Here is a 25,606-nt window from a genome sequence, read left to right as displayed (position 1 = left end):
TAAGTGAACTGCTGAAGATCTCAATGTATTACTAGCATGGAGATGCAGTATTTTAAAAACCCCTTCTGAGAAACTGCTAGGATATACCAGGGCATATTTGACCCAATACTCCTTAAGTTTAACATCTACAATAGAAAACAGTTCTGGAAATCTGTGATAATGGCCTTAAAGAAGATTAGTATCCACACAGATATTGTGGCAGTTAACGTCTTAATTATTTTAGACATTATCCTTGTAGTTGAAATTAAAAATATAGCTTTCAGGTAGCCTGGGTGGCTCAGGGGTTTAGCGCCACCTTCAGCCCTGGGTGTGATCCTGGAGTCCCTGGATAAAGTGCCACATCAGGTTCCCTGCTTGGAGCCTGCTTCTCCCTCTGCGTACATGTCTGCCTCTCTCTGTGTCTCTAATGAATAAATAAATCTTAAAAAAAAAAAAAAAAAAAAAAAGAAAAGAAAAGAAAGAAATAGCTTTCACATGATGAAAAATATAATCAGCCAGAAGTTCCCTTTTCCAGGGCACTTGGCTGGCTCAGTTGGTACAGCATGTGACTCTTAATCTTGGGGTTGTGAGTTTGAGCCCCATGTTGGACGTAAAGATTACTTAACATAAGAAAAAAAGAAAAAGTTCCATTTCTGAGGCATTTACCAAGGTTTCAGTTTATCTGTCAGATTACAAACTCCGTTCTTAAATTGTCAAGACAGCAAATTATTGACAAATATTTCACTAAAATAGTTGTAATAATAATTAATCCCTATTTTATAGATAAACATACAGAAGCATCCAGAGATAAAATAACTTTTTGATGCAGGTCACAAAGCTAGTTACTCAGATATGAAACAAAACACTGGCTCCAGGACCCACATTCTAAATCACTATATTATTTACAGCATGGCAGATACACTATTTCTCAAAGTTGGTCTACACATCACTTGCATCACAGTACTGGATCTAAACCATACTCCAGGGCCATGCATTTCAACAAGCTCTTCAGGGGATTAAGTTTAAAGATTACGGATTTAAGATAAAAACACAGAGTTTGGAGATAAAAAGACATAGGGCTAAAACAAGGAGTTAACTTCCTAACTAGCCTAAAGCCAGTTCCTTTAAAAGCTTTAGTTTCTCCATTTGTCTCATGAAGGGACTGGATTACATTATTTCCAAGAAACTGGCAAGATCTGCAACAAAAACCTGAAATTCTGGGGATCCCTGGGTGGCTCAGCGGGTTAGCACCTGCCTTTGGCCCAGGGCATGGTCCTGGAGTCCCTGGATCAAGTCCCACATCGGGCTCCCTGCGTGGAGCCTGCTTCTCCCTCTGCCTATGTCTCTGCCTCTCTCTGTGTGTCTGTCTCTCATGAATGAATAAATGAAATCTTAAAAAAAAAAACAAACTGAAATTCCTACTTACCCTACTCACTGTGGATGCAAGTGCTTGAAGAACAGCCACTTTATCCCTAAGAACAAGAATCATTCGTTAACCCATGTAAGGGATTTCTCGTTCCAATTTTTAGTATATGTGCTGCCGAAGAGGGCATAGGGATTTTTTTTATACCCCCAAAATGAACAAGTGATTCTACTCTCAGTATGGATCAGCCAATAAAAAAAGTTTAGCTCTTAACTAAAGCCAATTCTTATTTCTCAAGATCACTAGAACAAGAAGCTAGAAAATGAGCAAACAGTCCCATTCTTTTGCCTAAAGGTGGGTCGTATATGTTCCTACTATACTTTGCCCATCCTCTCTGGCATGGTCCCTCATACTACCTCCAAAGGCCTAGCAATTTCCATTCCTATCTTATAAAGATGTCTGTGTCTATCCTGAATCTTAACTTGCCCTATCCATTTTCCTATGCATTCTTTTTTTTTAAGATTTTTAGATAATCTCTATACTCAGTGTGGGGCTTAAACAGACACCCCATTTTCCTATGCATTCCTTATTGCACTTTCTGGGCTCTTCTGTTATGTGAAGTGGCGACTTTTTTTGTTTAAAGCAGTGACTCTTAACTCAGCTATATAGAAGAATAAATCACCGGCTGCACTCTGGACTTTCTGAATCAAATCCTCCAAGTTCCACGGATAACTGTCACATACTTTCTTACTGAATTCCCAGATGATTCTGATGAACTCTTCTCATTTAGACCTCTCAACTATATAGCCTTTATAAAAATTCCAGGCCAGCTGGCCACTATGCTATGGGTAGAGACTTGAACTGCTGGAAAAGGAGATTTCACTGAATAGACAAATCAAGATAATTTGGTTCCAAATAGTTTTATTCTTGCTACATTTTATGTGTTTCATTTCCAAAAGAGAAGTAAACTTAATAAACCAAAAGTATTTTTCTAAACAAATTTTAACAGAACACTCAACAATATAAATCATCTCAAAAGGACAAAAGAACATACACGGGATTTTATATTACATCATGACTGAATAATTTCCTGATGTGTATAAAATCCATGATGTTTTCTATCCACTTTTAAAGTCACATTTATGTAATTTAATCAGGACAAAGAAATCCTCATCTCTGGACATTCTCTCACTAAAGCTTACATTAGCATGTAAGTCTTATCAAGTAAACATATCTTCTTAACCTACTGAACTGACAAAAAAAATTATGACATTCACATTACTTGCTAGTTCTTTTATTTTAAAAATCAACATCAATGGATATATTATCCCTAAAAAATAAACTAGAATACTACAGATTATGGTGTCATCCGGTGACCCCCCTTCCCCCCTAATTGTGAGTGAGCCATAAAAAAACACATACTGCAATTCTGTTCATCTGCTTACATAAGTTTGATTGTATTACCCATGTTACTACATATAAATCTAATCAGTTTCTTTAAATGATAACCACTTATTATCGACTTATTTACCTATGGGCACTCAGACTGTTTCAATTTGTTAGTATTTCCAAGTGGTAAAACACATTCTCATTCATGTCTCTTTGGATTTATGCTAGTGTTCCTCCAGAATGACTAACCAACAAGGTATACACATTTTATTTTTATTTTTAAAGATTTTATTTATTCATGAGAGACACAGAGACAGAGACATAGGCAGAAAGAGAAGCAGGCTCCCCATAGGGAGCCTGATGCAGAACTCCATCCTGGGACCATGCCCTGAGCCAAAGGCAGATGCTCAACCACTGAGCCATCCAGGTGCCCCAGTATACACATTTTAAATTATGATTCTGCAAACTTTCCTCTAAAGTATTATTCCAATTGACTGCTCTATCAACAAATGTTATTTGAGGTGTCCATTTCTCCACATCTTCTCTGTACCAATCTAGTAAGTTTTTTTTTTGTGGGGCTTGAACTCCGGACCCTGAGATTAATAGTCAGATGCTTATCCAACTGAGCCACTCAGGTGCCCCTCTATCAAGTTTTAGATCTCCTTCTTTTGGGAACCCAGTTACCTATGCATTGATTATAACTAGATTTCCTATCACCCCTAACATTACTACATAGATTCATGCTTTCACAACACTGCCTTTAATATATTACGTTCATTTATGAAAACTCACGAGGAACCTGTGTAATTTGCTAACATCTTCTTTGGCACCTGAGTGATCTAGGAAATCACATCCTTAAATGGTGATACATGTTTAAAATTAGGCAACAGGAATTTGTAGCCCTAATGGCTTCTGCCAGGTCTAAAAGCCTCAATTCCAGAGCATAGAAATTATCACTTTCTCTATAAAGAAATGAATAGTGTCACAGGAACTCTGTTGTATGTTACACTAGTGTAGCATAAAAGTAGACACAGATGGGGCACCTGGGTGGCTCAGTTAAGCATTTGCCGTCAGCTCAGGCCATGATCCCAAGGTCCTGGGATCAAGACCCACATCGGGCTCTCTGTTCAGCTGAGGGCTTGCTTCTCCCTCTCCCTCTGTCTGCCTACGACCTCTGCTTGTGTTCTGTCAAATAAATAAATAAAACCTTAAAAAAAAAAAAAAGTAGCCACAATGTTAACAAATGAGGCCAAGCTCCAAAAGATTTTGAATTTCATGTGATTTTCTCATGGCCATGAATGTCTTTTGGCCTTTTTCAAAAATGTAAAAACCATTCTTGGCTCCTGGGCTATAAATAAGCAGGCCTCGGGATCCCTGGGTGGCGCAGCGGTTTGACGCCAGCCTTTGGCCCAGGGCGTGATCCTGGAGACCCGGGATCGAATCCCACGTCGGGCTCCTGGTGCATGGAGCCTGCTTCTCCCTCTGCCTATGTCTCTGCCTCTGTGTGTGTGTGTGTGACTATCATAAATAAATAAATTAAAAAAAAAAAAAAAAAAAGCAGGCCTCAGTTTAATGGCCAATGCTCTGTATCAGCCATCTTATTTCCCTATTCTAAGAGAATAGGGATATTCTCTATATTTTTTGTGAGCCATATTTTTATGGCTCACAGAACTGCCTGCTTGGCCTCTTCCTACCAGCAGATATTTCATGGTGATGTGCCACTCTACCTTACTGTTCCTTTATCTGGTCTCATACTTTAGGGTTCACAAGAATTACCTACAGGGAAATGCATTTTAAACAAAATTCCTAGGTGATTCTGATGCTAATAAAATAATCTTACTCATTTAAGGCACAGGTCATTTTCCACATTTTCAATAAAACTCCCTTGATTTGTGTAATACAACCATTACTGACTATATCATATCCTCTATGCCTCTAGCTGTGTGTATAAGATTTGTACACATGTAAGTATAAGATATAAAATATAAAATATGCACATGACTCAAGTATATCATAAGCCACCTGACCACAACCTCCAGATATTCCATTTTCCCTGTAGTACCGTCCTCAGGGACAGATGCACAGTGGGTTGGTAAAGTGCTCTGGACATGAATGCCATTCATAGATACAAATCAGTTCTCCCAAACTATATGTATACAGCTGACCCTTGAACAAGGGGTTCCAAACAGCCCCCAGTCCCCTGCACAGTCAAAAATCCATGTATAACTTTTTTTAAGATTTGAGAGAGAGAGAAATTATGCACACACACACATACACACAAAGGCAGGCAGAAGCACAGGCAGAGGGAGAAAAGAGAAGCAGGCTCCCTGTCAAGCAGAAAGCCCAACTCGACTCGGGACCTGATCCCAAGACCCTGAGAGCATGACCTGAGCCAAGGACAGCTGCCTAATTGAGCCACTCAGGCACCCCTCTATATGCAACTTTTTAACTCTTCCCAAATTCAATAGCCTACTGTTGACTAAAGCCTTTCTGATAACCTACAAAATATGCATTAATCAATTGCTCCTCTTAAGCATTACACACTGTATTCTTAAAGTAAAAAAAAAAAAAAAATGTTTTTAAGAATACACTCATAATACTCTACAGTGTTCATGGAAAAACATAATGGATCCAAGCAGTTCAAGTCTGTTATTCAAGGGTCAACTGTAATTTATGCAGAAAAAAGTTAAACCCCAAAACCTTAAAATAGTGATCTTCTGAGAACTATGTGGAAGACACTGTTCAAATGCTCCTTTAATCCTCTGAGGCTGGTGCTGTCATTGTCCACATTTTACTACGGAATAGACTAAGAAGCTTGGCTCTAATTAGAGTAATTGTTGGCAATTTTATTTTCTTCTTGTATTTTGCATACTCCCCCACAATAATTAATTCTGTAATTTAAAATTTTTCTTTTTTAAAATAACCTGAAGTCTTTGGGTCCTACTTAGAAAAGCCCTGGCTTTTTGAGGGTCTTCAAAATCAGTACTATAAGAATTCTAGAGAGAAGTTTCACTTCTCACATATTCAACAACTCCCAAATAAGACAATTTATTCAAGGATGTATCTAGTGAGCTAAAAAGAAGCTAAACTCTGTCCACACTGTTTTGTTTTACTTTATTAAAGACCGTAAGGATAATACTATGTCTGGTCTTCCAACCTTGTAAGAACATTCTTAAAAAAAAAAAAAAAATCCTTCTAATAAGGATGTTCATAATTAACCATTATCATTTAACTACTTATCCAAACTTAATTCAGATCTTTTAACCCTATGTAAATCTCATGCCCTATTCACTCACTACTCTTCACCCTCCTCTATGTTTTCAACTCCCAAGTTTTTCTCCCATAAGCTGTTCTGTTCCATGGAATGTTCTCTACTGCTCTTCATGTCTTTGGCTCCTTACCTACAAATGTTTTGCACCCAACCACTTGCTGAATGAACACTGAATACTCACCAAGTTTTCTTTCTTGGAATGACCACTTCTTCAATCCCTTAATTTGAAAAATAAAACAAAAGTAAATCAGTTTCCCAATACTACCACTACTACAAGTAAGTGAAAATGTATTAACACAAAAACGAAATTGTTTCAATATATTTTTATATACCTGTTATATTAGTTCCTTCAACCTTTGGGAGGGTTGCACTTCCAGAATAAAATCTGCAAAAAATAAAAGTCCTAAAATTATACTCATTAATGAAGTTCCCACCTCATCTCCACCTATGTGCATTTTGAACCCTAATTTTCCAATTGTCATGGATCAAAATGACTGAATAATTCATGCCAATATACACTGAGAAGACATGGCCTGAAGAGAAAGTTCAAAACCATTACAAAATAGATAGAAGATATGGACACAATACAGTGAACATTTTTTTTTTAAAGATTTTATTTATTTATTCATGAAAGACACAGACAGAGAGAGGCAGACACAGGCAGAGGGAGAAGCAGGCTCCATGCTGGGAGCCCGATGAGGGACTCGATCCCCAGACTCCAGGATCACGGCCTGGGCTGAAGGCAGACACTTAACTGCTGAGCCACCCAAGTGTCCCCGGTCAATATTTTTAAATCAGGCAATCTCATTAAATAAAATCAGGGGAAAATTTTCAATAGCATGTGAACCACTGAAGCAGCTGATTTGAAATGAGACTTTCAACCTTGGTAATCTAAAATATTGAGGTCAAGAGGGGCAATTTAATGAGCTCCTCATTCCGTATGAATAACATCCTAATAAGACTAACCCACTTATAACAATTACGATGAATTAAGCTAAGATAACCAGGGCCTTTTATCCCACTTCATTCAACAATCAGGAATTTGCCAAATATATACATCCAAGTAATTGAAACTTGAAATTGCTGACCTTATTTTTCATCCAAAATACAGACCCACTGACCCATGACTGAATTTTTAAATGTTTTGATCGTACTAAGGAACACAGTAAATATCAGTCACGTACACTATTATCTTGTGCATTTCCTTCCTACACGGCATTAGTACCATTCCTAAAATCACCAAAATGCAATTAGAAAAAAATGTACTTCCTTTACTGGTATTTGGTCTCAAACATCATTTTTAAAACAGTATTTCTCTCCTAAGTATCAACCTGAGAGGGATCCATTGTTTCAAATTATTTTGTTTCTCCCAACATTAGGACCACTGTAGTCTTGTGGGTGAAAGCAGAGGAAGAGATACCGCTGTCAGGCAAAGGAAATGAGTAGAAAAATGTCAACAGCGGCACTACCAGGAAAAAGCCTGGGATAGACAGCAGCGTTAAGGCTGGAGCATTTCCTCCTTTTTTTGAGGACTTGAGTGAAGGGATTGCACACTAAATGTATACAATAAGTCATACGGTTTACTTACTCCTCACCATTTTTTTGTTTGTTTGGATGATTACTAGCTCCAGTCTACAAAAGAGAAAACCTATTATCCAATTAAAGAAACGTGACAATCAACAGCAACCCAAAGGCTATGCTCCAAACTTTTAGACTTCCTTGTTTTTATGAAGACCTGGATAATTTCTTTGGCCAACCATCCCCACAACATCCAGCACGCAGTGGCCCTCATAAAATGCCTTTAATTTGGGAAATCTTCCGAGTTCCCCCTGCTTGGTGAAAATGAAGGGCACCTATTCTTCTTTAAGATTTTATTTATTTATTCATGAGACAGAAAGAGAGGCAGAGACACAGAGGGAGCTATTTTTCTATTTTTAAAACTTGAGACGGGGTTGCTAATAGCCACTAAAACGCAAGCTCCACGAGAGCAGGATCTTAATCCTGCTGACAGTTCTTAACTCTAGGATAAGCAAGCCACCCAATAAACAACTCCCTAACCGAGGAGCCTCAAGCCCTTATTTCCAAGACTCCAGCGGTGCGGTGAGAAGCACGCGGTCGCGGAATTGCGCGTGCGCATCTGCCTCCATCGTACCTAGTTCCCCAGCTCCCAGAGAAAAGCGGACACATTGGAGGAAGTCGGCCAGGGGCCTCTTTCTCAGGGATTCTCCAAGCATCTCGTACCTGCAGCTGGAAATCTGTCCACACGGACTTGCCCGCTGACCCCTCAGCTTCAGGCAAAGCCTGCAGCGGAACCCCAGGCAGCGACTAGTCGCTGCTGCCGCCATTTTTGGCTTCTTCGCGTAGCATCCTGGGAAAGCCTGACCTCGACCTTCAAGATTACCCAGAGGGGGCGGGGAACAGCTCGGCTATTGGCTGAGACGGAACAAGACAAAAGCAATCAAGAATTAGGTGAAAAGCTCGTGGCTTGAAAGACTTTTTTACGGAAGTTAAAGGCTCAAAAAGCCTCGTTTTCCTCTCAGAAATTTTCAGAAACTCTTATTTTAATGACATATATCCTCACTATTTTCAAAATAAGAGGGCAAGCGAAAGTCATCAAATTACTTCCCCCCCCCACGGTGGAAGTGGTCTCGTCCACGTAAATCTCATCCCGGCGAGCTTTTCTCGCGCGCAAGCGCATTATAAATCACATGGTGGCTGCGTGCTTGAATTTGAGTTAAGCTGCCGGTGCTGATTAGAACCTCTCTCTGGGTGTCAGAACTCGAAACCTACCTGTAAGATGTTGGGCTCAAAGAACATGCCCTGGCGGAGGCTGCAGGGCATTTCCTTCGGGATGTATTCGGCCGAGGAACTCAAGTAAGGAGTTGGTGGGAAGCATGCTGAGTCGGTCTGTTCAGGCGGCGCCGTAAACTACTGTTCCCGAAAGGTCTTGCGCTCAGTTTATCCTCTGAGTCGCTGATGGTCGGGCGCGTTGCCTCTTGGGACCCGTAGTTCCAGGAACGTCTTGAGTCGGCGTGCCCTGCCTAGGACCCTTTGGTGCCAGGTTAGAGGTTGCATTGGGGAGAAGGAGGTTCCTAGGTTGCAGCGTTAGGGTTCATCGATTTCTTTGGTAATTAACCAGCGTTTGTGGCGTTGTAACGTCCCTGATGTAGTTAAAACACATATTTAGTCAAAATGGTTATCCTTCAAGACTCTGAAAGCGACAACTTCTTTTTGCTAGGACCCTCTATATTCTCTGCCTACTTACTAAATCAAGGAGACTCTCCTAAGTCCTCATTTTGATCATCATAGCATTTGGCAGTCTTGACCACATCCTCAGAACTTTATTCGTAGGACCTTACTGTTTTCAGGCTTTTTTACTTCTGTGGCAAAGAGAATGACATGTAACGGGTACAGGGTTTCTCTTCCTGGGCTGAAAGTATTCTGAATAGATTGATGATGATTGTGCAACTCTAGATATGCTGAAAACCATGGAGTGTACACTTTAAAAGGATGAATTGTGTAGTATGTGAGCTATATCTCAACGAAGCTCTTATAAAAAAATTTTTTTTAAGATTTTCTTTATCCATGAGAGACACAGAGAGGCAGAGACACAGGCAGAGGAAGAAGCAGGCTCCCCACAGGGAGCCTGATGTGGGACTGGATCCCAGGACCCCCGGATCACGCCCCGAGCCAAAGGCAGACTCTCAACCACTGAGCCATCCAGGAGTCCCGTGTTACAGAATTTCTAAACCCTTCACATGAAAAATAACAAAAGGAAAATTATAAACTGGGAGAAATACTTGCCACCGTTATAATAAAAGATTAATGATCTCGTGTGTGAAGAACTTATGTAGCACAATAATGAGGACATTAGGATTTCAACTCAAAGGACTAAACTTGAAAGAAAGATCATAATAAAAAATGAATTAACGTGACAGTGGAGTAGCATTTTTCCACCCGAAATTTGGAAAGGTTTTTTTTTTTTTTTTCTTCAAAAAAGAATTTTTTTAAAGTAGATTTCATGCCCAACATGGGGCTTGAACTCAAGACCCTGAGATCAGGAACCCATGCTGTACTAACTGAGCCAGCCAGGAGCTCCGGAAAGATTTTCAGGTGCTTAGGTTCAGTCCTGGTGAAGACAATCTATTCTTAGCCTACCTTTTCTAGAATGCAAGGTAGCAGAATATATCAGGACTTTCAAACAATTTGCACTCTTTGATTCAGGGATTCTACTCCACTGAGGAAATAATTATATTTTTAGGACATAATTTGAAGTATTCTGTGCAAAAATCTTCATGCAGATAGGTTTCATAAGCTAACATATAAAATTATTACTTATAATAGTTTGGTTAAATGAACTATTAATTGCACGTTCAATGAAAGATTTTACAACTCTTAAATTATGTTTGCAAAGAATTTTAGTGACATAAAAATACTAATTTAATACTAAATGAAAATGGACACAGTGCTAGAAGTACCAAATGATCCCAGTTATTTTTTTTTTATTTTTATTTATTTATGATAGTCACACACAGAGAGAGAGAGGCAGAGACACAGGCAGAGAGAGAAGCAGGCTCCATGCACCAGGAGCCCGACGGGGGATTCGATCCTGGGTCTCCAGGATCGCGCCCTGGGCCAAAGGCAGGCGCTAAACCACTGCACCACCCAGGGATCCCTGATCCCAGTTATGTTTCTAAATATACATCAAGATGTATTTACACATATATATAATATATATATTAACTGAATGTTAACAGTGGTTTCTCCTAGGTTGTGAGATTCGGATAATTGTCTTTATTTTCAAAGTTTAAAAAAGCTTAAAAAGCAAAATTGGCATGAATGTACTTTAGTAAAAGTAGTTAGGTGTCCTATGTGAGCCCCCTTTAAACCAAACATGAAATACTGTGATGAAACTTTTAGTAAAACGGGTTATACTTCTCAAAGTTTTGCGTGTTTGTATTTGACTTCAATTTACTGCTTCTGCATACAGGGGTTATTGAATTATCTTCTCTCTATTGAACTATGTGGGCCTTGGAGTTAAGTGTGGTCCATATCCTGCCTCTGTCCTCCCCCCATCCTGGCTGTGTTACCTGGATTAAAAATCATCTAACTATTCTGAAGCGTTAGATGCGTTTCCTCCTTGGAAAAATACGTATCGTGATACCTCTCAGAGGGTTAAAGGCAGACTAAATGCTGCTTGTAAAGCGTTTAGTGTGTGGTAGGTACTTAACTATTTGTACACAGTCTCCATTGTATTGAGTGCAAGATTTGTACTAAATCTGTTTTTTACATATTTTACCACTCTTAATCTGTTAAGCACATACTTTTTGAGCAGCTATTGTGTGCAGGCGCTGTGCTAAGTGTTGAGCTGTAGTGGTTAGCAAGGCATACACAGATTCTATACCCTGAAGCAGTCAGCATGGCTGAGGAAACAAACATGAAATCATCATTTACGAAGCACCAAAGAAGAAACATCCTGGAAGTTGGGTAACCTTAGTTTTCCCTTGGTCTCTTTTTTATCTCCTTAGGAAATTAAGTGTTAAGTCCATTACGAATCCTCGTTACCTGGACAGCCTGGGGAACCCATCAGCGAATGGCCTGTACGATTTAGCTTTGGGCCCTGCGGATTCCAAAGAGGTGTGCTCCACCTGCGTTCAAGACTTCAACAACTGCTCTGGCCACCTGGGCCACATTGAGCTTCCACTCACGGTGTACAACCCTCTCCTCTTTGATGTACGTTCTGCCCTGGACTGCACTGTGTGTGTGTGTATTTCAGGGTTGCTGGTGGGATTTGTGAGGCCATCCCTGGCCTCAGGAGGTGTCCAAGGAAGTTAGCTCTAGACATGGAGTTAAAGTGCTCTTTACCATAAGATTTAAAATCTTGAGAGCCAAATCCAGGAAATTCAACTTGGGCTACAGCCTTAGCTAAATGAATTTCAATTTGATTCCAGTTAAGAAAAGCCACAGCTTGGTTCTGTACATGTAGAAGGAAAAAAGCATTCGAATTCATCCCCTATGCTTTAGGTTTCAGGGACTTCATGCCCTTTAGAAATCTAAGTAAAGCCTCCTTGACAATAGGACTTTTGGAGTTCTCCAAACCTCCATAAGGTCTTCTAGTGGATTTGTGGGCTTTTACTTGGTTGCAAGAGGAGCAAAGCCCAGAAGGCCAGACAGTGAACTAAGAATGAGGATCCTGTCTAGAGTCTACTTGTGTATTTTCAGCTTTTTATGTCAGTTAACCTAGCCTCCAGGATCTGTTTTAAACTCCACAGACGACAGTGTTTGTGATTTTTGTCTGTTAATCGTATTCAGGAAACAGTTGTTTTAGTTAAATCAGTATTGAGTTAACTACTAAATATTTAACTAAGCTTAAGTTTGGCATTTATTTAAATACTAAATATATTAAATATATTAAATACCTCACTTATTGATTTAAGGATTTTATTTTTGAGTAATCTTAATCTCTATATCAAACAAGGGGCTGGAACTCATAACCCCCAGATCAAGAATTGCGTGCTCCACTGACTGAGCCAGCCAGGCGCTTCTTAAATATTAAATGTTGTAAGTTAAATATTTAAATACTAAAATGAGTATCTGGTACTTAGTCAAATAAAATGAAAGTAGTTCCCTATCTCAGACCCAAAGTAAATTTCAACTTTTAAAGGCTTAAAATGAAACGATAAAAAAAATAGAATAGTATTTATCTAGTTCATAGGGTCACAGAGGCTTTAAGGTATATCAGGAAGTGGTCTTTTTTTTTTTTCAGGTTTTATTTATTTAGAGTGCAGGCATGCGAGCCAGGGGAGGGGCAGAGGAAGAGCAGGCTTCCTGCCTAGCACAGAACCCTGCATGGGCTCGATCGCATGACCCTGAGATCCCATTACCAGGAGATCGTGACCTGAGCCACTGAACCACCCAGGTGCCCTGGAAATGGAATTCTTCAAGGAATAAACTGGCTACATAAAAAACTTAAATACATTGAAAATTACCTTGACTATTATGTCTCTTTCTAATTTTCCTGCTTCTTTTTATTCCCTCTCTTTAGAAACTCTACCTACTGCTCCGGGGTTCCTGTTTAAACTGTCACATGCTGACCTGCCCCCGGGCTGTGATTCACCTCTTAGTCTGCCAGCTGCGAGTTCTGGAAGTGGGGGCTCTACAAGCTGTCTACGAGCTCGAGAGAATCCTGAATAGGGTAGGTGGGTGGTGGTTGTCATGGCAATCAGGGGAGCCAAAGCAGGAATAGACCTGTGTTTGTATGTTATCCCTAGATTTGTCATCCTAATAGTCACCAGAATGTTTGATCTTTACATCTTACAACTAGGTACCAATAGGTAGGTGTGAAAACATGAAGCAATAAGAAAATTAAAGACATGCTAATAAAATAATTGAAATACCATTTTACCTATCAATGAGGTTTTCTTTTTTCTGGATCTAGGAGCCAGTGGAGCCTTGTGCATTGCTTTGGATTGTTATATTTCTTTGATCTGTTTCAGTGCAGAAAATTGCTTTTCATGGTACTGACTTTTTTGAAGACTCAAAGCTATTTATCTTGTAGGGCTTCTCACATTCTGGATTTGTCTGATTGTTTCCTCACTAGATTCAGATTTTGGTAAGAATACAACCTACACCATGTGAAATACATTTTACTGTATCATTTCAGGAGGCACTTGATGCCAAGTTGTTATGTTATTGGTAAGGCTGAATTTGTTACTTGGATAAGATGGAGACCACCAAGTCTATCATAGAGACATTTTTCTTTTTGCGATACAAAATTCCTTCAGGTTTTCTGGTGTTGTTATTAAGTATCTTATGTAAAACCCATTTTCTATTTGTAAATTGAAATATAACTCATTTTTGTGTATTGATTTTTGTATGAAACAACCCAGCAAAAGTATATCATTAATTCTTTTTTTATATCATTAATTCTAATGCTTTACCTATAGATTGTTTTCAACACAATCTTACCATCTGTGAATAATGGCAGTTTTGTTTCTTTCCAGCTATGTTTTGTTTCTTTTTCTTACCTTATTTTGGTGGCTAGGATCTACATTACTGTGTTGAAGAGGTAGCGAACATCCTTGTCTTATTTCTTGCCCCAAGGGGAACTTTCACCTTTCCTTTCGACTTCCCATTCCTCAATAATTTAGTTTTAAAGACATTAGGTCAGCAGAGCACATAGGATTTTACATAGAGGTGTGGCCTTAGGTGAGTTGTCAGAGCCCAAACAAGATAGGAAAAGCATGCAAGAGGAGAACATCCCTGTATATGTGGGCAGCCCAACATGGAATGTCAGAGCTCACATAGGGTGAGGAAGATATACATTTAGGGATATGAGCTCAGCATAGGGTGTGAGTGCCCAAGTCAAGTGAGAAAGTACTCATGCTAGATGGCTCAGTGAGGGATGTGGGTGCCCAAATGGGATGAGGAGGGGTTCCACAAGGAGGGTTGCCTAGAAAGGAGTGTGACCCCAAGTTGAGTGAGAGGGATCCATGCGTGGGAGGGGTGGCAGCAGTGTGATGGGAGAGGGGTTGCAGACAGGGAGGGGGATTGATCCAATAAGTACATATTTTAAGGATAAGGCAGGCCAGATCTCACACTATTAGAGAACGGAGTTAGAAATACATGAAAAAGAAAAGACCTAGAGTTAATCCTATGGCTTTGGACTGGAATCAGAAATTTGGTCTAGTGTATAGTGTGTGTGTGCATATGCATGTGCACATATAAGCACATGTGATTCCAGAGACTAGAGCCAAAAAATTAACCCAAAGCCAAATTTGTCTGAGAGAGTAAGAAGAATCTTAAAACTTTACTCAGAGTAAATTATGGTTTTCTAGATACTTGTTTCAGATTTGTTGGTGTAAAATTATTCATGATACTTATTACTACCTTAAAAAATTTATTTTGTGGGATCCCTGGGTGGCTCAGTGGTTTAGCACCTGCCTTTGGCCCGGGGAGCGATTCTGGAGTCCCAGGACCGAGTCCCACGTTGGGCTCCCAGCATGGAGCCTGCTTCTCCCTCCTCCTGTGTCTGCCTCTCTCTCTCTCTCTATGTCTATCATGAATAAATAAATAAATCTTTTAAAAAAATTATTTTGTAAAATTCATACACAGAAGTGCCTTAATAACATAGTTTAACAAATAGTTAAAACGTAACCATCACCCATATAGTCACCTTCGTTGTCAAGAGATTGTCCAAGACCCCAGAAACCCTGTCTCTTTCCCCTGTCCTCATGTTTATTTTTGACCAGTGTTTTGGGGTTTTTTAAATCATTGTACTTAGAAAGTTCTTGTTAGGACTAATTGGAGGCCTGGGATAATATTGCCTTCCTTCAGAGAGGATTCCTATTTTTTCTGCCACGTGCATGGTGACCTTGGATCATTGTAGGCCTGGTTCAAAGCTGAGGGCTCCCTAGACTGCCCAGCCATTTGGAATCCAGGCTGCAGTCTGTCAGGCCCAGTCTGGTTCCTAAGAGTGTAACCCTTTGTGTTCCCAGCTTCCTGTGTTTGTGGGTTGGGAGAGTAGAGTTCTGTCCTGGAACTGACTCTAGACCCTGATTTCTGTCCTCTTTATCATTTGAGGTCTTCAAAATGAAAAGTTCAAAATGAATCAGTTGGAAAACGCACCCAAGGTCAGGACTGCTGTGTTGTGCAGCTCCAGGAAGCATCATGGAAGTTGGTCAGTGCCTCCTGCAGGGGGACGTAACTGCACCTCAGGTCACTCCGGAGCTATGCTGTGCCTCAGCCCTGTATCAGAGCCAACACGGCCCTCGTGCCATTTGACCTCTTAGCTGCTTGGCTACTCTTCAGTCTGCCTATTCCTCATTGTCCTGTCAGCTCTTCAGAGCTTTAAATATTTTTTAGTATTGTATCCTATCTTAGTTATTTTTAGTGTTAGGTTTGGTCTGAATAATGTAGCTCACCATTGTTGGAAACAAGATATTTGGTTTTGTTTTTTGTTTTTTAACAGTGGTGTTGCCTCACTTCTCTTGAACTAAATTCTCCCACCCTGGGAGGGGCTGGCCCATATGATGCTGCCAATCATATGCTTGCTTTACTTTGGTAGTATGGTTTTTTTCTTTGTTTTTCAGTTTCTGGAAGAAAATGCTGATCCTACTGCCTTCAAAATTCAGGAAGAGTTAGAACAATATACAGCCAAAATAGTACAGAATAATCTGTTGGGACCCCACGGTGCACATGTGAGTTATCTTGTATCTCTCTTTTCCTGTACCACTTGGTTTTTAGTGCAGTTATCACGGATCCCTGTATGCTGTCATTTCTGTATACCCTTCGGCTTCCCTAAGGCAAACCTGGCTTTGAATCTCAGTTCTGCCTCTTAGAGGCCTGTGACATCACAAGTTACATGCTGTCCCTGAGTCTCTGTGTCCTCTTCTTTAATGGGGGCCTACAGGACTGATGAGAGGAATAGAGGAAATTAAGTGGTGCAGGTACAGCGTCCAGCAAGGTTGAGGTATACTGTCTCACTTTGAGATTGGTATCTGGGTCCTTTTCCTCTGTTTCTCTCCAATGCTGTAAACCATTGTTACCTCCTTAGCTTCCCCACCCCCACAGCACCTGTGTATTTGTCCAGTGGATGAACGAATAGCATAGCTAATCAACCTGTACTAATCTTTCAAGTATTAATCTTAAAATTGAATTCACCTTATGCCCAAGTTTCATACCCAAGATTCTGAGTTAATGGGTCTGGCGGTAGAGTCCGATGGAAGTTACAGAAGCTCCCAGGAATGTTTCATTTGCAGCCAGGCTCAGACCCATTTGAGTAGCTTCACTGTGGATGTGCCTTTCTTAGGACCCTGAAGGCCATCCAAGGGAGATAGCAGGGAGGACATACTAGCTGCATAGGGAAAGATTTGTTTTACATTAACTAGCGTTTATTGATTGAGGACTTACTATATTCTAAGCGCCCCGTCCCACTGCACTCATGAGCTCTTAGTAACAGCTTGGTGAGGTAGTTCCTCTTATTCCCATGTTTAAGCTTAAAGAAGTCACTAATTTGCAGAATTTGGCTGTATTAGGGTTCTGTGAAGAATGTTTAAGGAAGAGGAGGCTCCTTTGTGTTTTGTTTTGTTTTTAAAGGTAAAAACTATAAAATGGAACATGTACAAGGGTTCTTCAAATGGTCCTGCAAGATTCTTTGCTTTTTCTCAACAGGTGAAAAATGTTTGTGATAGCAGGAGCAAGCTCATTGCTTACTTCTGGAAGGCACATATGACTGCCAAGCGGTGTCCCCACTGCAAGTGAGTATCAGGCCCTTGCCTTTCCCTTTCCCCAGAAGCCGCTGTCCAGTCACTCATGGCTGTTACTCAATGTCTTGTGGAAGTTTTTTTGTCCTCAGTCACAATTGTTCTCATATATAGAACTGGGCGGTCAGTTGTCCGAAAGGAGCACAATAGCAAGCTGACAGTCACATATCCAGCCATGGTGCACAAGAAGGCTGACCAGAAGGACACAGAGCCTCTAGGTAAGCAGGTTGGGCCCCGGGTGGTCCCTGGCCACGTTTCACATATGTGGCCAACAGATATGTCTTGAACCTTGGGAATACCTGCTCGTTAATCACCTGTCGCACCTCTGTGTTTGTGGTGGGCCAGCAGTGGGGCAGGGTCCAAGCCTCTGATGGTCAGAGGGGACCCTGTTTGAGTGTGTGGCCCTGGCCTCTCACGTAGAACTGATGAGCTGAGCTACCTTATGAGAGTGCTAGTGGGCTGAATGAGATACATCTTGCCTCAGGCAGTAATTTTTCTGGAAGATTTTTGAAGAATAAATTAAGAATCTACTTGGTATATACTTAGAACCATTTTATTATCAGATGAGTGTGGATTTATTTTGAGGTGAAGTATAAAATGGTAGGTGAGTTTTAAAGGAAAACACTGAACATTCAGAGAACATCAGCACCTCCCACAGGCTGCTCTTGGCTGTCCACTCAGATTCCTGAAGTCAGTTCTGCTCTGCCACTGGGGTACTTGGGAAAAAATTTGATAGACTTAGTACTTCTACTTTCAAATTTATTATTTAAAATTTTTTATTTTATCATAGTTGACACACAACGTTACATTAGTTTCAGCTGTACCACATGGTGCTTTGATATGTTTATATATTATGCTCTGCTCACCACAAGTGTAGCTCCCATCTGTCACAATACAATCCTATTATGATATCATTGACCATATTCCCTATGCTATGCCTTTTATTCCTGTAAACTTACTCATTCCTTACCTGGAAGCCTATATCTCCTTCACCCATTTTTCTCAACTCCCCCTTTCTTCTCCTCTGGCAACCATCAGTTCTCTGTATCCATAGTTTTGATTGCACTTTTTGTTTATTCATGTCTTTTTTAGGTTCCGCTTATGAATGGCATCGTATGGTATTTGTCTTTTTCAGTCTGACTTATTTCACTTAGCATAATAATCTCTGGGTCCATCCATGTTGTTGCAAATGACTCAATCTCATCCTTTTTATGGCTGCATGATATTCTATCATATATACATATGATATATTTCTATATCTATCATATATATTTCTTGCATTTTATCTATTCATTTTTTTTTTAAGATTTTATTTATTTATTCATGAGAGACACACACAGAGAGAGAGAGGCAGAGACACAGGCAGAGGGAGAAGTAGGCTCCATGCAGGGAGCCTGATGCAGGGACTCGATCCCAGGACTCCAGGATCATGCCCTGGGCCGAAGGCAGGCACTAAACCGCTGAGCCACCCAGGGATCCCCTATCTATTCATCTGTTGGTGGACACTTGTTGCTTTCCTATCTTGGCTATTATAAATAATGATGTAATCATAGTAGGAGTGTGTATATCTTTTCAAGTTAGTGTTTCTATTTCCTTTGGCTAAATACCCAGTAGTAGAATTATTAGGTCATATGGTATTTTTATTAATTTCTTAAGGAACCTCCATGCTGTTTACCACAGTGACTACAATCATTTATATCCCCACGAACAGTGTAGAAAGGTTTTTTTCCTTTACATCCTTGCCAACACTTGTTATTTCTTGTCTTTTTGATTCTAGCCATTCTGACAGGCATAAAGTGATATCTCATTGTGGTTTTAATATGCATTTCCTTGATGTGTGATGTTGAGTATCTTTTCATGTGACTGTTGGCCATCTGTATGTCTTTTGCTTTTTTATTTTTGTAGTTATACAATTGTTTAAACATATTTTTTTTTTCTTTTTGAAGTGAAAGTTAAGATATTCCATTTTAAATACTGACGCCGGTGCCTGACACGTATAGTATATACATGGTGCAGTCCGTGTGCTACCATGGAAATATAACTTTTCCATATTATATATCTGTGACTGACCCCTCACTCTGTTGTTTATTCTGAGTAGCTTAGGGGAAGGTCATTGGAGTTTTGTTTCCAACTCTGTATACTGGCAATAACAAAACTTCTTGCCCAGAGTTGAGATTTCATGAGTGAAGGTCTTTAGTGTATTGTTACTAAACCTTATTCAAGAGCTTGAAAATGTGGAATAGACAGGGAAATAAGTTCTGTTCCTAGCAAAGCATAATCTATTACATTGAGGACCTTGACAAAGCCTGGAGTAAATAACTTAATCTATTTGGGTGCCATAACAAAAATATCATGGAGTGGGTGACATCTAAATGACAAACATTTATTTTTCACAGTTCTTGAGGCTAGGACTTCGGTGCTGACAAATTTGGTGTCTGGTGAGGCTCTGCTTCCTCATTGACAGTTGTCTTCTCCCTATAGCCTCATGTGGCAGAAAGGGACAAGGGAACTTTCTAGAGTCTTTTTATTTTTATTTTTTTTAGAGATTTTTTTAAAAATTTATTCATGGGGGCGGGGCGCAGAGACATAGGCAGAGGGAGAAGCAGGTTCCATGCAGGGAGCCCAATGTGGGACTTGATCCCAGAACTCCAGGATCACGCCCTGAGCTGAAGGCAGATGCGCTTAACCGCTGAGCCACCCAGGAGTTCCTGGAGTCTTTTCATAAGGGCACCAGTCCTGATCTTAAGAGTTCTGGTCTCATGACCAAATCACCTCCCAAAGACCCCATCTCTAATAGCATCACGTGGTGGGTAGGATTTTAACACATGAAACTGGAGGGAACACAGACTTTCAGACCTTTTATTTTAGACTAATTCTAGGCTTATAGAAGAGTTGCAAAGATAGTACAGAGAGTTCCCATGTACTCTTTATTCAGTGTTTCCTAATGTAATATTTCATTACCCTAGTGAATTTGTCCAAACTAAGAAATTAACTTACCCTGCTGCTATTAACTGAACTACAGACTTTATTTGAATTTCCCCGGTTTTTCCAGTGATGTCCTTTTTATGTTCCAGGATCTAATCGTGGATAACGCATTGCATTTAGAAAGCCTATTTAATTTTAATTGTTAACAGTTAACCACAAAGGTGGATTTTTCTACACTTACCTATAAATAGCGCCTAAAACAATTTTTCAGGTTGAGAATTGCTATTCTGGCCCCTAGTACACCTTAGAAAATGTTCATAGATTGAGAACAAAGATGGTCAGAATTCTAAAAGATAAACTATTTCTTTGGGGCAAATGTCTAGCAGTTAAGTAGCCTTCCAGTGCCTTTGCCAAATGCATTCTTCTAAAATCTTTCACTGCAGCTATGAGAGTATGATAGTGCCACCCAAAATTCTGTGGATTTGGAACAAGATGACTGTAGTCTTCAGCGGTTCCAGGATTTTATTTAGCAAACATTTATTTGTTGGGCACTCAACCTCAAGCCAACAATCACGCCTGTGGCTGAGTACAGAACCAAGGTGGAGACCATGTGGCCTCTGCTGTCAGAAGAGGCTGCAGGTGACAAAAGTCAGTAACTTCAGGGAGCAGGTGACATGGGAATAGATGAGTGTTCTGAACAAGGGCTGGCCATGTTCCTGGCCAAAGGGAGCCTAGCAGTGAGGCCTGTGCCTCTATGGTTGCTACATACTAGTGATCCCACGAGGAACACCATAAGTTTGTGAAATTCTCTGTGTGCTCCAGAGTGCCCTCAAGCCCCACAATGCACATTAGCATTTTAAAATTAGGAGTGTGGGTGGCTGCATCTGCTTTCAGCACAGGTCATGATTCTGGAGTCTTGGGATTGAGTCCCACATCGGGCTTCCTGCTCAGCAGGGAGTTTGCTTCTCCCTCTCCTCTACCCCTCCCATCTGCTTGTGGTCTTTCTCTCAAATAAGTAAATACAATCTTGAAAAAGAAACAAAATGAGGATCCTTATAGCCAAGACACTCTCCACTGTGATCCAGTCTTCCCCAAGTTGTGTGACCTCCCAACTGACCCCTTTGTCATGTAGCAGCTCTTAAAGCTGAAATGAAACCCACATTAGGGATGTTCTGAAACCCTATCTAGGGAGAATTCATTTTTGTAGGTTGTACAACTGTCTTGTTAAGGATGGTGTAGCCCATGCAAGGTAGTGGCTTCCTACACATTTCTCCTGACTTTAAAATCCTGTGATCAAACAACTCGAGTCTGCCTTCATTGTGATGAAACTGCAGTGGGGCACTTCATGTATGGGGAGCTACTGGGATGGGAGCTGGGGAGGATTGCTAGATTCAACTGATCTTCCTCAGCCCTTCAAACATGTTTTAGTAGGTGAGGAAGTCCAAATAGTCATTTTCAGAAATGCCCACAAATTGTTGTTTAGCTTAATGGAATCTGTGTTTTCCCACTGAATATACATAGCTTTCTGATGCTGTGGTTATTCCTGAAGGTCAACGCCTCTTTTCATTGCTTACCCATACTTCCTTCAGTTGCACTAATTGAAATGTTTTGCTTTTATAGGAATCAAAATTTTAAATGTGTATACTCCTTGACCTAGCAATTCCACTTTTATGACCAAGAATTAGACATACCCAGACCACAGCACACCACATAGTATTGTTTAAATAGTTTAAAATAGGAAGTCACTTAAGTGCCAATCAATAATAGACTAAATTGTGGTACATCTATTAATTATTATCCAAGTTTCATATTTCTCTCTAAAATCTTGTGATGACAAATCCTCTACAGATGGTAAAGAAACTTAATTGAAGAAACACAGATGCAATTTGAAGCTGGATTTTAGAAGTGTAGAAAAAGGCAAGAGTGAGTGGGGTCTGGGGCACCTGGGTGGCTCAGTTGGTTAAGCATCTGCCTTGAGCTCAGGTCATGATCTCAGGGTCCTGGGATCGAGCCCCATATTGCACTCCCTGCCCAGAGAGGAGTCTACTTCTCTCTCTTCTCCCCCACACCACCGTGCTCACTCTCTTTCTCAGATAAAAGGGTGAGGTCTGTAAGAATAGGTTACTGTAGGTTGTTGTGAATATGTATTTTTGAGCCAGTGACTTTATTATCTGCTGTGTGCCAAACACTGTCAGATGCTAGGAACGCAGACAAGACAGAGTTTCTGTGGTAAGTACATAACATGGGAACATTGAGTAATACCTGATTTCAGTGAGTTTATCCCAGAAGTTAGTTAATTTTGAAACTACAGAATCACATTCTTTTTTTCGTTAATCATCTAAGTACCTAGAGCCCTGAGCACCTGGTGCAGGGTTGCCTGAGTGGCAAACCCAAGTTTGATTTTCTGACTTAGTCTTGGTGTAGCTGATAGTGCAGTGCGCCAGAGTGCTCTTGCTTAATCTGAGAAACCAAAATTATTCTCCTCCTCACATCCTTGCATGATATTTATAAAAGGAAACTGAATATACTTCTACCTATAAAAATGTTCGTACTTCTTTATCGCTAATTCTGCTTTTGTGTATCTTTCTGATAAAATAAAGTGTATTATTTTAGTGTATAATTAAAGTTTTAATACAATAATAAACACTTCATGTGCATGAAGTTTGTTTTTTGTTTCGTCATAGTGTAACTTAGAAAATTGGGATCCACCCTGATGTCCATATACTATAAAAGTATGGTTTAGGTCACTAGGAAACATTCTTTCAGTGGACTATCATGCAGTCATTAAAAATGTTATGTGGCAACATGAAGAAATGCTCACTAAATGAGCAACGCACTGTACAGAATAAATCCACACTTAAGATTACAGTTATAGATGGTTAAGCATCTGACTTTTGGTTTTGGCTTGGGTGGTGATCTCTGGGTTGTGAGATCAAGCCCCTCATTGGACTCCACACTCTGCAGAGAGTCTATTTGGGATTCTTTCTCTTTCCCTCTCCTCCCATCCCCTGTACGCACAGGCACTCTTAGTATCCCTAAAATAAATATTTTTAAGAAGGTTATAGTTTTTTTAGATACTGTATAAACCAGAGGGTTGGAATATAAAGTATGTAGAATGGTAATGGAATGATGTGTGATTTATTTTTCTTTTGCTCTGTTGGTGTTATGCAATAGTTATATTGTTTCCCTTACTTTAGAAATTAGTTTAAGGGGGAAATAAATCCAGAGCTGAGACTAAGCTGTTCTAGAGATTGATTTTTGTGGTTATATTGCAGGCTTGGCAGGGTGGGGAGAAAGCATTGATAAATCCCATTACAGAAGGAGTGCCTATTATTGATTTATTGTGCTTTGATTTCCCCTCCTGGCTCTAGGAATTGAGGAAACTCAATTGGGAAAACGAGGGTACCTAACACCCACCACTGCCCGAGAACATCTTACTGCGCTTTGGAAGAACGAAGGTGCTATACCAACCCAGATAAATCGAAATGAATCTCATTTCAATCAATGGACTCATTTATCCTGCCTTATTATTTAATGTTTTCAGAGTTGTGGTAATTATAGATGTCTCCCGAATTTAGTTCATAGGTTTGGGGCTAGCTTCTGAGTACATTGTCAAGAAATAGGCAAGAACCATGAACTTGACAACTATTGTAACAAAACCTGGTCATTAAATGACAGCTATGGGTGGGCCTCGCTTAATATAGTTTGAGATCTTTCCAGAAGGTACAGTGTAACTCACATTATTTTAAATACTCATAAATTTTTTAGAAAAGAATTCTAAGGCAGTTCCTCCTATGACCCAAAAAGTGAACTCTAACGTGTCTTTTTTTAAAATTAGGATATTTCCATGTTTTAATTCCCTACAAAAAGGAAAGTCTTCCATTCCTCTTGCATGTATAACAAAAGCTAGGCAGTATATTCAAGCCCTCATGTCACCACCCTCTGAGAGTGCTTTCGTTCTGGAACACTGAATGCAGCTGCTGTGTAATGATAAGCACTTAAAAATGAAAATGTTGCTGAAGGGATAAGTGATGTCGGAAAAACACTCAAGTTAGTGTGATCATTTCTGTGGCGGGCCCTACCACTTCTATTCATTCTCTCTGTAGCTTTTTTTTGTTTTTAAGTTCACTAGAAACTTAAAATAGAGCTTTGAGCCACAAAAACGATCTCTTCTTAGTAGTGTCTACATGGAGAGTTTTGTTTTATTTTTAAGAAGGCTAAATTTTTTTTTATTTTTTTTTCCATATTTCAGATACATTTTTTATAGATACAAAAGCTCTGTGTGTGTGTTTGTGTAAGTCTAATCGTCCAGGAGAGTGATGAGAAACAAGGGGAGGTTTTCATTCCCCATCCTTGTCCATCTCGCCCTTGGGCTAATAAGTAGAGGGGGGCCATGCGCGGTACCCATCCTTAAACCACCATCTCACCTCTGCGCAGGTTCTCAACATGCAAAGACTATTTTTAGAAAGGAAAATGTGATTTTACTTTACATATTGTCTCATATTCTGTCCCCCCCCCCCCAGTGGAATTTTTGTGATCATTCATCCCTGCCCTACCACATAAATGTAAATGATCATTTTGGTTTATTTCACATACAGGATTCTTTCTGAATTACCTTTTTTCTGGACTAGAAGATGTTGACATGGAGTCTAGATTCAATCCCAGTGTGTTCTTTTTGGATTTCCTGGTGGTGCCACCCTCAAGGTAATGCCCTTTAATTGGGTTTATTTCACCTGGAAAAGGTGTATTGAACAATAGAATAATGACCTCTGGGAGAGGCTTGAAGGGCCTAGCACCCTGAAAAGTAAAACAGCAGTTCCACACCCAGGTTGCAGGTGGTTGGGAATATTTGTCCTGACAGTAGTAGCAATATTTATTGGTTTTTGAGTGTGGTGGGTTGTGAGTGGCTCATACCAGGGATGAGCAAGAGGCTGAAGAACATGATCCTTCTTTCCTCACACTAAACAGTCCCTGATTCCATGTGTCCCCCTACAGGTATCGCCCTGTCAGTCGACTGGGGGACCAGATGTTTACCAATGGCCAGACAGTGAACTTGCAGGCTGTCATGAAGGACATGGTTCTGATCCGGAAACTTCTAGCATTGATGGCCCAAGAACAGGAGCTGCCATGTGAGGTGTCAGGACCTGCCAAGGATGAGGTCAGGGCTGCCTTGAAGCTGATGTCATCAGTATATCTGCTTAGTTCTAATGCCTGCAGTGCAGATGCAAAACACTGGCGGTGCAGGGAGATGCTGGTTGTGTATGAGCTATCATTTGAGGGAACCTAAGTAATGTTGGGGGAAAGCATGATATGAGCATGGAAGGATCTATGTTCTTTGTTGAGTTGCTTTAATTTCGTGAGCCCATCTCCACTGTAAAATGTGTATGGTTAATGGTAAGATTTTACATATAGGTT

At 40.2% G+C, this 25,606-nt stretch overlaps 2 protein-coding genes across 7 annotated transcripts in view; one reads left to right on the top strand and one right to left on the bottom strand.

Annotated features, from left to right (window-relative positions):
- The window catches only part of PTCD3 (pentatricopeptide repeat domain 3), a 30,571-nt gene extending 21,649 nt beyond the window's left edge, over positions 1-8,922 (bottom strand). The window contains exons 1-4 of one of the 6 annotated variants that reach the window (XM_072767104.1): positions 8,793-8,922; positions 6,335-6,387; positions 6,184-6,220; positions 1,406-1,451 (exon numbers count right to left, since the gene is read on the bottom strand). Coding sequence is in view for 2 of the 6 variants with exons in the window: in XM_025994404.2 (XP_025850189.2) it covers positions 1,406-1,451; positions 6,184-6,220; positions 6,335-6,387; positions 8,244-8,347 (240 nt within the window). In the remaining 4 variants the exon portion in view is untranslated. Of the gene's footprint in view, positions 1-1,405; positions 1,452-6,183; positions 6,221-6,334; positions 6,388-8,154; positions 8,436-8,792 lie in introns of those variants that run through there. The other 5 variants (XM_025994404.2, XM_025994406.2, XM_072767106.1 and 2 more) reach the window with 5 other exon arrangements.
- Positions 8,676-25,606, top strand: part of POLR1A (RNA polymerase I subunit A) — a 71,604-nt gene continuing 54,673 nt past the window's right edge. Inside the window, exons 1-9 of the mRNA XM_025994403.2 lie at positions 8,676-8,876; positions 11,531-11,735; positions 13,048-13,197; positions 16,094-16,201; positions 17,175-17,260; positions 17,381-17,484; positions 23,563-23,649; positions 24,790-24,895; positions 25,187-25,349. Of these exons, the coding sequence (XP_025850188.2) occupies positions 8,800-8,876; positions 11,531-11,735; positions 13,048-13,197; positions 16,094-16,201; positions 17,175-17,260; positions 17,381-17,484; positions 23,563-23,649; positions 24,790-24,895; positions 25,187-25,349 (1,086 nt within the window). The 5' untranslated portion in view covers positions 8,676-8,799. The remainder of the gene's footprint in view (positions 8,877-11,530; positions 11,736-13,047; positions 13,198-16,093; positions 16,202-17,174; positions 17,261-17,380; positions 17,485-23,562; positions 23,650-24,789; positions 24,896-25,186; positions 25,350-25,606) is intronic.

This window comes from Vulpes vulpes, chromosome 8 (genome assembly GCF_048418805.1).
Source record: "Vulpes vulpes isolate BD-2025 chromosome 8, VulVul3, whole genome shotgun sequence".
Classification (NCBI taxonomy): domain Eukaryota; kingdom Metazoa; phylum Chordata; class Mammalia; order Carnivora; family Canidae; genus Vulpes; species Vulpes vulpes.
This window is presented reverse-complemented; position numbering and strand designations above follow the sequence as displayed.